The following is a 12,385-nucleotide window of genomic DNA, read 5'->3' as shown; positions in this document are numbered from 1 at the left end:
GTGGCAGTACGTTTTAAACGTAATGGAATAATGATTTATTGTTATATTAAATTGATCGTATTGGCTCTTATGGCTATTGTGTGATGATAATTGTGACTAAAATATTGATGACGATAACGATACAATGTCGAAATTAATATATAACGAACACGAACGAGTGACTTCATCAGCTATGAAATGTCACGTTATTGATGTTCCGTATCGCTTTAATTCACAATTGATGGAGATATATTTAGCATCATGATAGAGAAATTGTCTTTTTTTTTCTTTGAAGTTATAGCAACAGTTAATATTGGACGAGAGTTAAACTGCGGAATAATGCTACGTTATAACACACTTTAGCTATTGTAAAGTTTTTGACGGATGATCGTGATTTGAAAGCGTCATTACATCGCGGGATGATGTACGATTATACACCTTCGTGCGTGTGGTCGTAGTTTCGTGGTATTTGAGTGACATCTTCGAATGAGTAACTGTTAATATTTCAACCAAAGAAAATTACTGGACAAGTGACAAGCGGTCAATAAAGTATCGTGACATTTAAAGACGCTCTTGCTATTTTTACGTATTGTTATTGGCTATTTGGTAATACGTTTTATGAACAATAAGCGTTTTTATATTACACGAAAACTCATCAACAGTATATCTCTTAAATCTTTTACATTCACGTCGACAATATATTACTTTTTGAAACATTTATTAGGTATATTATGTTTTTATACGGTCTGATCTATGATCTGAATTATTTTACGGTTTAAATTAATCTGTTTTACAACCCGAACTAATCTGAATTTAATTTACAACTAACACAATACAATTTAATAAGTTACGTTCTTTTTTTTTTTTAAGGTGGAAGCATTACAAGAAAATCATGAAAGAGTGTTCTATAAATAAAAATGATTGCGTGGTTATGTTTTGCGAATAGCCTTTACATTCGTTCGTATTATCGACACGTGGCGTTTCGGCGCAAGGAGCAAGGTCACGGTCTTCCCTTGCTGAGTCATCCTCGCGGCGCTATAGCCGCCATCTCGATCTTTCTCCTCTTTAGCTCTCTTTCTCATTGCTTTTCTTACTACTGCTCGTTAACGTATAATTTTCCCAGCTGTTTGTTGTTTCCTCATTTACCGACTTTACCTATAAGTTAGTCTACAATGTTACGGAATGAGTACTGCATTATTAAGGACTTCGCTAACTTATTTATAAGTTCCCCGGAGTAGAAGACTACAGCATGTAATCACACATAACGACACTTATATAACTTTGATGGATTTAAGGAATGAATTCCTCTTATTAATTTTAATACAAAAATGATCTTGTATATTAAAAGATGCAGGGTTTAATAAATTTAACGACATTTCTCTTGCAGATATTTCAATAATCAAGTTTGCTGCTATTCTTTTTTATATTTTAGTTATATAAATATTAAATTAAAATGATTTAATGAATAATAATTTAAATGAATTATTGATACATTAGAGCACAAATGTTAGTAGATAAAACAAGAGACATTATATTCGAAGAATTATAATAAATTTAACGAAGTTATTTATCATATTTGGTTAAAAAAAAGTAAAATCTGTCGTAATTCTTTTATATCTTGCAAATAATTTTTGTCTTTAAACTCTGAAATATTACATTGTTAAACACTGCGAGCCATCCGTTTAGTTTTATCTTTAATCATGATTATTTTGAGTACAAGTAAATATGAATGAAATTTTTAGATGTTTACAACTAACAAATATTTTATGCTTGCTATGTATTTAACTAAAATTTATGCTTACGTGACGTTTCATATGCGTGCTCACAGCTGACCTTTATGATGAAATCCATGCGCGAGATTCGTGATAATATATACGTACGTTATTCTTGTATTATTTGCGTGACGATTCATGTAAAGTACGTTACGCATGGCGTGCTATAGACACACGCGGAAATTAGATAAGTCATAAAATATTTACTAGAGCTCGACAGTTTTAAAATAAAATAAAATATAACACGTGTCAAACAAAGTAAGATTGTAATGTGAATACGGAACAAATAGAAAATAAAACTCTAAACAGTCAAGTTGGATTTTTAGTGCTTAAATAATCCGGTGTGAATTTATTATATACTATATTCTATTGCAAATTGTACGCCGAATTAAGTTTGCAGTTTTAAATCGCAATCTTCTCTAACTGAATTATAGAATAATATCATAAATTAAAACCTATAAATATAACATACATAATCAGTAGGTACATTACGTCGTAATTTCATACATTTTATTAATTTTTACTATCAATGTAATTGACAAATCGGCATTAAATCGAGCTGGAGGTATGAAAAAAAATGACATTAGTAAATGTAAGTGATCTATCAAATCACAGATCTATGCGACTGGCGCAGAGTATTTTGCGGACGTGCGAGCGGTCGGAAACGTGCGAGGAAGCCTTTGAAGCCGCCGTCGAGAAGCGTCAACGACGTCTCGCTTCATTGACCGCGAATTCAACCGTCCACAAGTTCCGTCCGGTCGTCCGCCGCGCTGAAGCAAAAAGAAAGAGGCACAGACGAGAAAAAACATCTTCTTGCTTTCAATTTTCTTAAAAGCTCTCGCGTTACGAGACGAGATAAGATGAGTGTGTGTCCCACGTTCGATCTCAATCGTGGTCGAAAATTCGACGAAAGGCCACGCGTTACGCGTGTTAAATGTGCGTGCGCGTGTTTGGTGTCCTCTTCGTCTCTCTTTCTCTCCCGATGTTCGCTTTGATTCGGCGGACTTCTATCTTGTTGATAGTACTGTGGAATACTTTGACCATGGGCATTTATCGCCCAACGGAAATGTCTTTTTTTTTTTTTAATAACGATGATACGCGCAGCTGTCTGCATGCGAGGTAATTAAAATAAATTGACGTAGATATAAATATATATAAAGATTCAAGAGTTCAAGGAGCGTAGCCATTTAGTATTGAAAGACTCAAGCGTGAGTATTGTATTTCGTCGTGTAATTAACGCGAAGCCTGGGAAACTCGAATAATGAAGTCTATCTACGAAAATTTAATTATGCAAAATAATTATACGACGATTAAAATAAAATAATCTTAAATATTAAACATTAGCATTGTACGTTCGGTAAGTCGTATCAGCATTTGCTGATAAGACTTCACAATTGTAGAATTTATTGATTAAGATAAAATGTCAACTTCAAATGATGTAAAAAAAATATGTGTAATGTTTAATAATTGATCTGTCTGCAGGAGCGTCGAGACGGTGGACGACGGCTCGGTGACCACGAGTGTGACGGTCGCCGAAGTCGCTGATACTCAAGAACGGCAACCGCAGCAGCGGCAACAACCGCCGCAATCAAAAGGTAACGTCGGGACTGGTCGGCGGGTTGCTACTCAGACCGCTGCGTTGAGCAACGGAAACGGTATCAGCAACGTTGGCCGTGTTGCGTCGCGCAGCCACATGGAGCAGGAGAAACGAATGCGGCGAGAAATCGCCAACAGCAACGAGCGACGTCGTATGCAGAGTATCAACGCCGGATTCCAATCGCTGAGGACGTTGCTGCCGCATCACGAGGGCGAAAAGCTGTCTAAGGTAAGTCGTGGCTTTTATATCGACCCTAAGCCCAGAGTCGTGTGTGTATCATTTATATTTCGTATAATGTAATTGTTATTTGTTATTTTATTTATTCATAAAATATTCCTCTGCGGAAATCTAAAATTGGCCATATTATGTGTACTGTACACAGTAATTAATTACTTATTTGGAGCACTGAACAATAATGCTTTCAATATTTGAAATAAGTAATTAATTATTGTTTGTTTAGTATTAAATTGGCCAGTGTTAGATCTCTGTAAGGGTATGTAATTAAAAATTCGAATATAAAATTATCTAATTATTGTAATATTCATTACATGTAACGAAAGATATCTCGAGCTCAATTTTAATAAGTACGCACTGTTTTAATGTATTATACGTTTCAATTACGTAAAGTTTTCTAATGATGAAAAAGAAAATTTATTTTTTATTCTCCACGACTCTGGTTTAGGTACTGAACATGCGTTTTTTTTTTTTTGTACGTTGGTATTGTACAAGAAATCAGATGTGCCGATAAGAATGTGCGACGCATACCTGGCATCGTATTATGATAAACCTTTTTGGTTGAAATGAGAATTGTATCCATGCGAAGTGTTACTATTATCGCCGTACTCCTCGTAGCTTGAATCGCTTGCTCATTCGGTATGAATCATTGTAAAAGAACTGAAGAACACTTCCTCCAATAAATTTTTTCTGTGCTGGAGGAATAGTCGATCAAGCTCTTACGCTCATTCATCCATTTATCGCTTCGTGTTCACGTCTTTCCATGGATACATTAGAAGGAATGCACAATCATTGCATGTGTCTCATAAGAGAGGAAAACATTATCAGATATAAAAGAGATGAATTATTGATAAATGTTTTAATTTTTCTCATATAACATCGCAAGGTATTTAGATTTTCTCATGAAAGTTATAAAGCATTAAACATGAACTTTTGTCCAAGCTCCGCGCAAATAGATAGTCGAAAATCATTGCATGAGGATAATTCGAATCTTAATGCACGATTGCTTATATTGTGCAAGCAGTGTCTCATCACAAATCGCAAAGCATAATTTTCTTTTTTCCTTTTCTTTATCGTAATGCATCCGAACTTGGAAAATTCTCATTTCGTCCATGTGCAAGATGTGGCGTGCACGAAATATCTTTTATGCCGCGCTCGTGCACAAAGGGAAAATCGAGATACTACCGCCAGTATCGTAAGAGTGGGTCACGCCTTTATACTAGTACCACCTTGCGATGTTTACTTTTTTTTTTGACTTTCCGTTTGAACACTTCGAACTTGAGAACTCCAGCGACGCGCTCAATCGATATGTGACTATTTCGGATCGTTGGGACGTTGTGCGAGTATTTGAGCGTATTCAATATTCCAAGTGGACTCGTCAGGAATATTGTTTCCCGCAAGATGTTATATATGAATACTCGTTGGATGAATTCGTGACTCCAATTATCGGATACAATTGATAGAATTGTTTACTTCGTCGCAGTAGCCCCGAGTTTCCATTAATCTTTAAATGCATTTGACTGTAAATATATATTGTTTGTTTCTGTACAGTAATAAAAATTAAAAGCACACGGTATTAGAAATGAAATGACGAATTTTATATATAGGTATATAAAATTGTCAATTGACATAATTAATGATATGCATTTAAAGATTAATTTGTATCTTTGTTTGGCGGTATTAGATTTTATGCAAGACCATACAAGAAAAGTAACGATAATAATGAAAATTAATGCCGTGAAAATCTGACTGATCGTTATTGCATGATTTATTGCCTTGCAAGATATTTTTATAATTTATTTTTTTCAAAGGAAAAACCTTTTCGATATGTATTAGCGAACATAAAAAAAACCTATTGCTCTTGTTTGGTCATACAATTCGAAAATACCGCTGGCATGCAATGACACTCTCGTTAAACACATAAATAAGACGCATTTTATGTTTCGCCTTTTTTTGCACGTATACAGTGCTGAAAAATGAAAAGAAAAACAAGAATTTTTCTCTGCATTCGCCAAATAAGGAATCTCGGTACGTATTTGAAGACTTTCTAACCGTTATTTGAAAAACGCAGACGGATCCCGTGCCTCAATAGCAAGTAAGGTGGTACCATCCGGCCGGCGGAAGAGTTTTATTACATTAGAGCACGATGTCTGGCCGGGTCAGGCTGACACGTGGACCGGAAACGACGACCTACCTCTCTTTTGGCAAGGTGAATTCGTCAATAAAACTCAATCGTTCCCTTTGCGTTTGCGCGTCGTGATGTTACGCAAGCCGCCACCGGCGGCCTTTATGAATCACCGCGCGCTTTGGTTCTTCGGCCAATTTTACCATGTGAAAGTCGGTGTCTGATCCCACGCTATAAAACTAAATCCTCGTACAATCGGTTTGGATCGCTCGCCTAGTTATGCCGGGACTTGTAACTATTAGCTTCACTGTCGTGTGACAGCGTTCGTTTAATTTTTGCGCTGTTAGGACGCTGACGTCATTACCGTCAAGTAGGTATCAGCTGATGCGAACGGTGCGATCACATGATCGGTGTTCAGGTTCTACCTTGGGTTCTACCTATATTGACGTTTTATTTTTAATGTTTCTTGTATGTTTGATTTTCAATTTGAAGTGATATTACGAATAAGAAGAAGGAAATGTTTACGGTATTCTCCAAATCTTATTATATATTTTTTTAAAGTAATATCTTGTCTTAATTTGTAAATAATATTTTGCTACATATAAGATTATATTCTGACAATGAATATATGTACGTTAATATAAAATAAAGTTTGTACGAAAAAATAAAATTCGATATCATACTGGTACGGTTAACGCTGTTGGGCATGAATACAACGGACCCTCGTAAATCTTTACCTGCGAACTTGTTCCCTACAGCTTTGTGCCACCTTTGTGAAGTAAGGTCAATCGTGGGAACGGACTACGGCGAGTATTTCACGACGCAAATACTAAACCGACTAAAATCGCGTTTCTTGGAGAAACATTTTGATATATATTCGTAGGATAGCGGAAATTTATTGAATCGTTTTTTGTCCGCTGTTTCTTTAAATGAATTTGAATTTTTCTTTTAATAAAATATTAAGATATCTCTTTCTCTCTCTCAATCATTTTAAAATTATAAATAATTTTAAAATAAAGAAGAGCTTTTGTTTTTTTCTTTTAACTCAACTTTAGAGATTTAAACAGATCTTATAAAAAATTTATTTCCTTACCAGAGAGAGAGTCGAGTTTATTTTAATAGATTCGTAATTTGAGATTCAGTTAAAGATATTCAGTGTTGAAAATGGAAGGCTAGCGAGACAGGAATTTTAGAAGCCTTGAGGAGATGTTTGGAAAGCAGAAGAGTAGACATGGAAATGAGCCACGCTAATAACATTCCGCCGGCGCGTTCAAAAATAGCATCGACTAAAAATTGCGCAACGTCGCGCTCGGACAACGCGGTCACGCAGGGGTCAAGAGTTAATCGGGTATTTAGCGAGGAATGTGGACCACGCGAGACGTGACGAGACGAGGCGCCCAACGCCGCGGTGCCTCGTGAGACGATTAAAGGTAGGCATACAATGCGCATGTGTGTCAGTCGGGACAAGAACCTCGAGAGTCGCGTGACTCGTAATTGGCGGTGTGAACTAACAGCTGATCTCGCGCTGATCGCAAGTCGCAGCGCGCTGCGTAATCGAGCACGTGTCGTATACGTACGTACGATGCTCGTCTTTACATTCGTCATATCGACTGTGTCGTAAAAATACAGCTTTTTTTTACTATATGGTATTTCAGAAATATGAAATTTAAAGAAAACCGTTTTGTTAAACAGTCGTTGAGCATGTTTAAAATTTATACATTTAATATTGAATGTTTGTGATTCGAAATATTACAATAAAAGGGGAGATACTTGAAAAATAAAGTAAAAAAGTTATTTGTAAATATGTATTTTAAGCACACACACAGCAGTTTTTAAGATAACAAGTGTTTAAAAATAGTCAATTACAGACTATGTTTAGGACGACCATCTGTGAACATTAGTGTGTTGAAATGCGCGCGCTCATTAATGGTATTAATACTATCGCACGATACACGCGCGACTTATGGACAGGTGGCTGTCTAGACATAGTCTGTAATTGGCCGTAAATCTTTTTATCATCTCAAAAATTGCTGCTTAAAATAAGAATTTACAAATAACTCTTTCATCCAATTGCTCGAGAACTTTTCATACTATGAAATTTTCAGTTGTAAATTTTTGGACATTCTGTACAATGGTCTAGCATTTTATGTGAATCGGCGTTATATGGACTTTTTATTTGACTTTAGCACACGTAATAAGGTCTACTTCATTGTGTGTACGTAAACATTTTAATAAAATGTATTGCGAGCTTTGTTCGGAGCGCTATTTACACGCGGGTCCTCTCATTACTACCAAACGACGTAACTTGATGAAAGGCGGTCTAATTATCTCGCGCGTGATTCTTTCTGAAATTCTCCGTGACCTCGAAACATGGTATATACGTGCACCGGTTTCGTTCGCGCTGCCTCGGCTGTACCGGTACCATGTATTGCCTCTGTATGTGTGTGCGTACTTTCGCAACGCGATATTTCGCGAGCCAGTCGGCCGACCACATGGTTCAATTCCCACGCATTTCTCTCTCGTATACCCTCGCTCCCTTCGGTCCCGGTCTTTTTTTCGTCCCCCTTCCACTCTTCGCTCCCTCTATCTTCATCTCGCTTGCCTTCGTCGTCGATCTTGTCCCTTCTTTCTTGGCATGGCTACGAAGGCCAAACCCGGACCAGCGAATTTTGCGCGAAGCCCTGGCCCACTAAGGGAGACGTCTCAAAGAGCGGCGGCTCTCTTTGGCAATATTAACAAGCCCACAGTCTCCAAATACGAATGCTCGATTACTTCGAACTTCTTGTTGCTGGTTACTTCCCATAATGGAGAAAGGCGTGACCGCGCTTTCGTCGAATCCGATCACACAAACAAACTTAAGGAATGATCGTTTGCTCTTTTTGTTTCTTCTGAACGATCTTGCGTTTGAATCATTTTATCGTTTTGTGTTGGTTTACTCGTCGAGTTATATATCACTTAACTTTTCTTCACTTTGGAATTTCTTCTTTACATACAAAATTTAAAATATGTAGGCACACATTTTTTACTTACTTTGTAGGCACTCTGGATCTTTTTTGTGCAGCCGAAATTTTTTTACTCTATTCTCTTGGTTTTAGTCTAGAGAAATTCACGATTATTTTTCAACTTTGCTACATTACCAAATAATTATTTAACTCAAATGTTAAAATCTTTATTTAATAAAAATTGAGGTTTGGCAAAAATTTATTTTGGCAAAAAGGGACCCAGTTTGCCTACAAAGGATTGAAAAGTAAAGCAAAGTAACTATTGTTTCTTTATAATCTGATTTTTTTTTAATTTTCGAGCTTTAGTGATATTTTTTATTTAGGAAAACGAGATATGTATATGGGATAATCGTGCGTTTCTCATGAGACATTCTGAGGTCTTTTGTGCGCACGTAGACATGAGGGCACAGTGCGCATTGGAAACGAAATAAAAGGAGGGCACGCGCAAATGAGCGCAGACGCCTCGACCCATTTTCATTTAGCGCTCGCCAGACAGAAATAAAAATAAACTGCCTCTGTGCTCTTCTCGTGCCTTTAACGAAACTCGATTCGAGGCTGCCGTGCCACAGCTAAAGAGAGCATTTTGCGCGCGTAATTGCGTTTCACGCCGCGTGTGGGAGAGGCCGGCTTCGATCGATTGCCCGAACCGATGGACTCCGCCAATCCTCTTAGCCTGTATTTGATTTTCCTACACATTTCATGCGTGATAAATAGTTTATATCGTACTATGGATCTTCCACCAATAATACATTGATGTAATCTAAACGAATGATTTTATTTGTATTTGTGTATTTTAATGCCAAATTATTCGACATTGTTTTAAAAGGCACATATATATAATTCTGAATATATTAATATATTACATAATATAATTTAAATTAACTATTATATCAAGAAATATAATCTCGCGTGCTTTTGACACTTAAAAATGGGACTAGGTTTCCGTCGAAATGAGTAATTCTGCTCTATATAATTTTATTACTTCTCTTATGATAATAAACGAGTTAACCAATGACGACAGCCAAAGCCGCAAACTTATTAATTTTCAACGAACAAATGCTTTTTATCCCTTTTTCCCGAAAATTCTCGAGCGGAAATCTCGCGACTGGCGAGACCAGACTAGACGAGAACTCGCGGTTCTCATTGAGAAGAACCGTCTCCTCGTGGAGAGGCTACGCCGGGAAGCATCGTTGGCGTATGAGCTGCATTCATTTCCATGAACTCTCAACGCCACGTTCGAGGTTGGATCGCGTCTCGCCAGTCTCGCGTCCCCCTTGCCCCTCTTCATTCTTCGTTCATTCTGTCTCTCTTTCTGACCGCAGGCGGTCGGTTGCGAACGAGTGCTCCTCTCTTTCTCTCTTTCTGTGTGTGAGACGTATATATTATTCCTCTGCTCTCCGTCGTTCCCTTACGGTGTAGTCTCGCCGATCTTCGTGGTAGTAGGCAAGGACGGCGGGAACCCAGACGTCACGTGCTTTGTCCGCCTGGCTCTCGCCTTTTCTCTCTCCGGATCTCCGTAGTACTCTACTACGAGATGTGCGCGCGCTCACACACACACACACACACTGGCTAAGGACGGCTGCGCGATGTAAGACCCATCTTACATCGTGCGAGAATTGAAGTCGTGCAATGCAAGACTTCATCTGTCTCGCAATTGTGTACGTAACAGCCTATGACTATATAACAAAACTTGGAACAAAATCATCATCGGTTATCGCATAAATAATGTATAATTATATATTATTACGCGATACAGATGGTATACATATTACGTTATATTTTACGTTGTATTGATCATATTGTATTCTTTTTATATCAAATGTTAAATGTGCATAAGAGATTGCATTATCTATCCAAACGAAATCGCTTTAATAGAGTATTCATGCTAAAGAAAGAAATGTATTATCTCGTAACTTGAGTTTCCGCGGAATAATGATTTTTATAAGTGTTTTGCATTTCACGACTTCAATTACGGTGCACGGTATTGCAGCTCTCCGGAGATTTCTACAAGATTGCATACAGCAACATAGCTGTTGTACGTGCAATCGTTGCAGCAATCAATTATACGGAAGTAGAACCTTCTCTCTAATTTATACGCGATTCTTACACGCTCGAAAAGCATCAATCGTTTGTATGACGAATCTGGGTTGACCGATGCCAATGATGGAGAATGGCATAAAATGTCAAGTTCTTTCTAAAATAGGAAATGGTGTGTAATATTAAATTCTATTATGTGTAATATATTAATTAATAGTATGATGTTCAACGTTTAATATAGCAGTTATATTGATAATTATTGAAGATATATGTGATCAACTGTTATTTCGAACATTATATCTGTCCACAGTATAATCAACATACACACAGAAAAATATTCTGTTGTGCTAAGAAAAGTGATTATCCAATTTATTTTCTTCCTTTTAAGTACTAGTTATCTTTAACAAAGAATATCTTCTTGATAAATTAGTTGAAAAACTCATTATTATATACCCAAAACAAGAATTAATTTTTTTTTTTAAGAATATTATAAAATTGATCAAAGAGGAGCGACTTTATTATAATAAACAAATCAAACTTATGGTAGATTTATGTAACTCTTAAAATACCTAAAACAAGTAATTATTATTTGCTTACAGTAAGTACTTTTCTGTGTACACAATTGCGTATAAAAAGTTATTAATTTTATTTGCATGTCGAGTAACGTAAGCTCGGAGAAACGTGCATGTAACGGGTTGACGCAACTTGTCACAAGTTAGTTACGCTGGATTTTTGCATGATGCAAAACGGGCTTAAGAAACACGGAGTTAACTACCGACGACGCTGCCGCGCCCTGCTCAACCGGGCCTCTCTTTTTCGCCATTGGCTCTCTCTTCTCGCGTTTAGTATCCACCTTCCTTCATCTCTCGTCTTCTCCTTCGTGATGTACGTCATCGTTTCTCTCGCGCCTCACGTCGTACATAAAACCCATGCAGTAAGTGGAAATAATTTTTCTGCATCCCGATATTTCCAAGAAGCTTTTGGGAAGTGGGGAATTTTAGGCGTGTTGTGTGATTTATGTTCCCGTATTAAGTCGGCTATTTAAGCAGCAGGTGTGGTGAGAAACGTGAGAAATTTAAGGATAATAAAAAACCGTAATAACGACTCTAATGAATGACTCTAATGAATTATAAGATATATGAGAAGAAATGCAAAGATAAGTATTTTATTATAAAACCAATTATCTATTAACGAATGTACGTGAATAATTTCCTTTCATCTTGTTGATTTTAATCGTTGCATAATATAAATAATGAATTTTATTTGCTTGAACTTAAACAGCGTATACGAAATATTTTTGTCTAATAGGCGAATAGCTTGATATTCCGAGGATGAAAGATCCTAATCTCTGAAAATTGTAGTCTTTTTACATATCTAGAAGTATCTTGGACATGAATCAAGGTGCGCCATATGCACCTTGATGCATCCAACCTTTTTTACCGATTGGCTTCTCGCGCGGGGCCACTTTTGTTGCTCGACGTGGCGGGCCAAACGTGCAGGCCCCCCAAAGCATATGGGTCACTTTGTTACTCTCTTCTTTCTTCCTCTTCTTCGCCTGAACTCTCTCCTTTGCCACGGACTCTGCACACCCGTCCCTTTGTCCCACTATTCCCCTTGCCCTTCCTCTTTTGCCAGTGCG

The 12,385-nt window shown here is 37.1% G+C and overlaps 1 protein-coding gene across 1 annotated transcript in view; it reads left to right on the top strand.

Annotated features, from left to right (window-relative positions):
- Positions 1–3,376: 3,376 nt before the first annotated feature.
- The window catches only part of crp (transcription factor cropped), a 126,073-nt gene continuing 117,064 nt past the window's right edge, over positions 3,377–12,385 (top strand). The window contains exon 1 of the mRNA XM_018545523.1: positions 3,377–3,576. Within this exon, the coding sequence (XP_018401025.1) occupies positions 3,445–3,576 (132 nt within the window). The 5' untranslated portion in view covers positions 3,377–3,444. The remainder of the gene's footprint in view (positions 3,577–12,385) is intronic.

The sequence above is a fragment of the Cyphomyrmex costatus genome, unplaced genomic scaffold (genome assembly GCF_001594065.2).
Source record: "Cyphomyrmex costatus isolate MS0001 unplaced genomic scaffold, Ccosl1.0 scaffold5, whole genome shotgun sequence".
NCBI classification, from domain to species: Eukaryota; Metazoa; Arthropoda; class Insecta; order Hymenoptera; family Formicidae; genus Cyphomyrmex; species Cyphomyrmex costatus.
The sequence above is the reverse complement of the archived record's forward strand: the minus strand, read 5'-3'. Positions and strand labels throughout refer to the sequence as shown.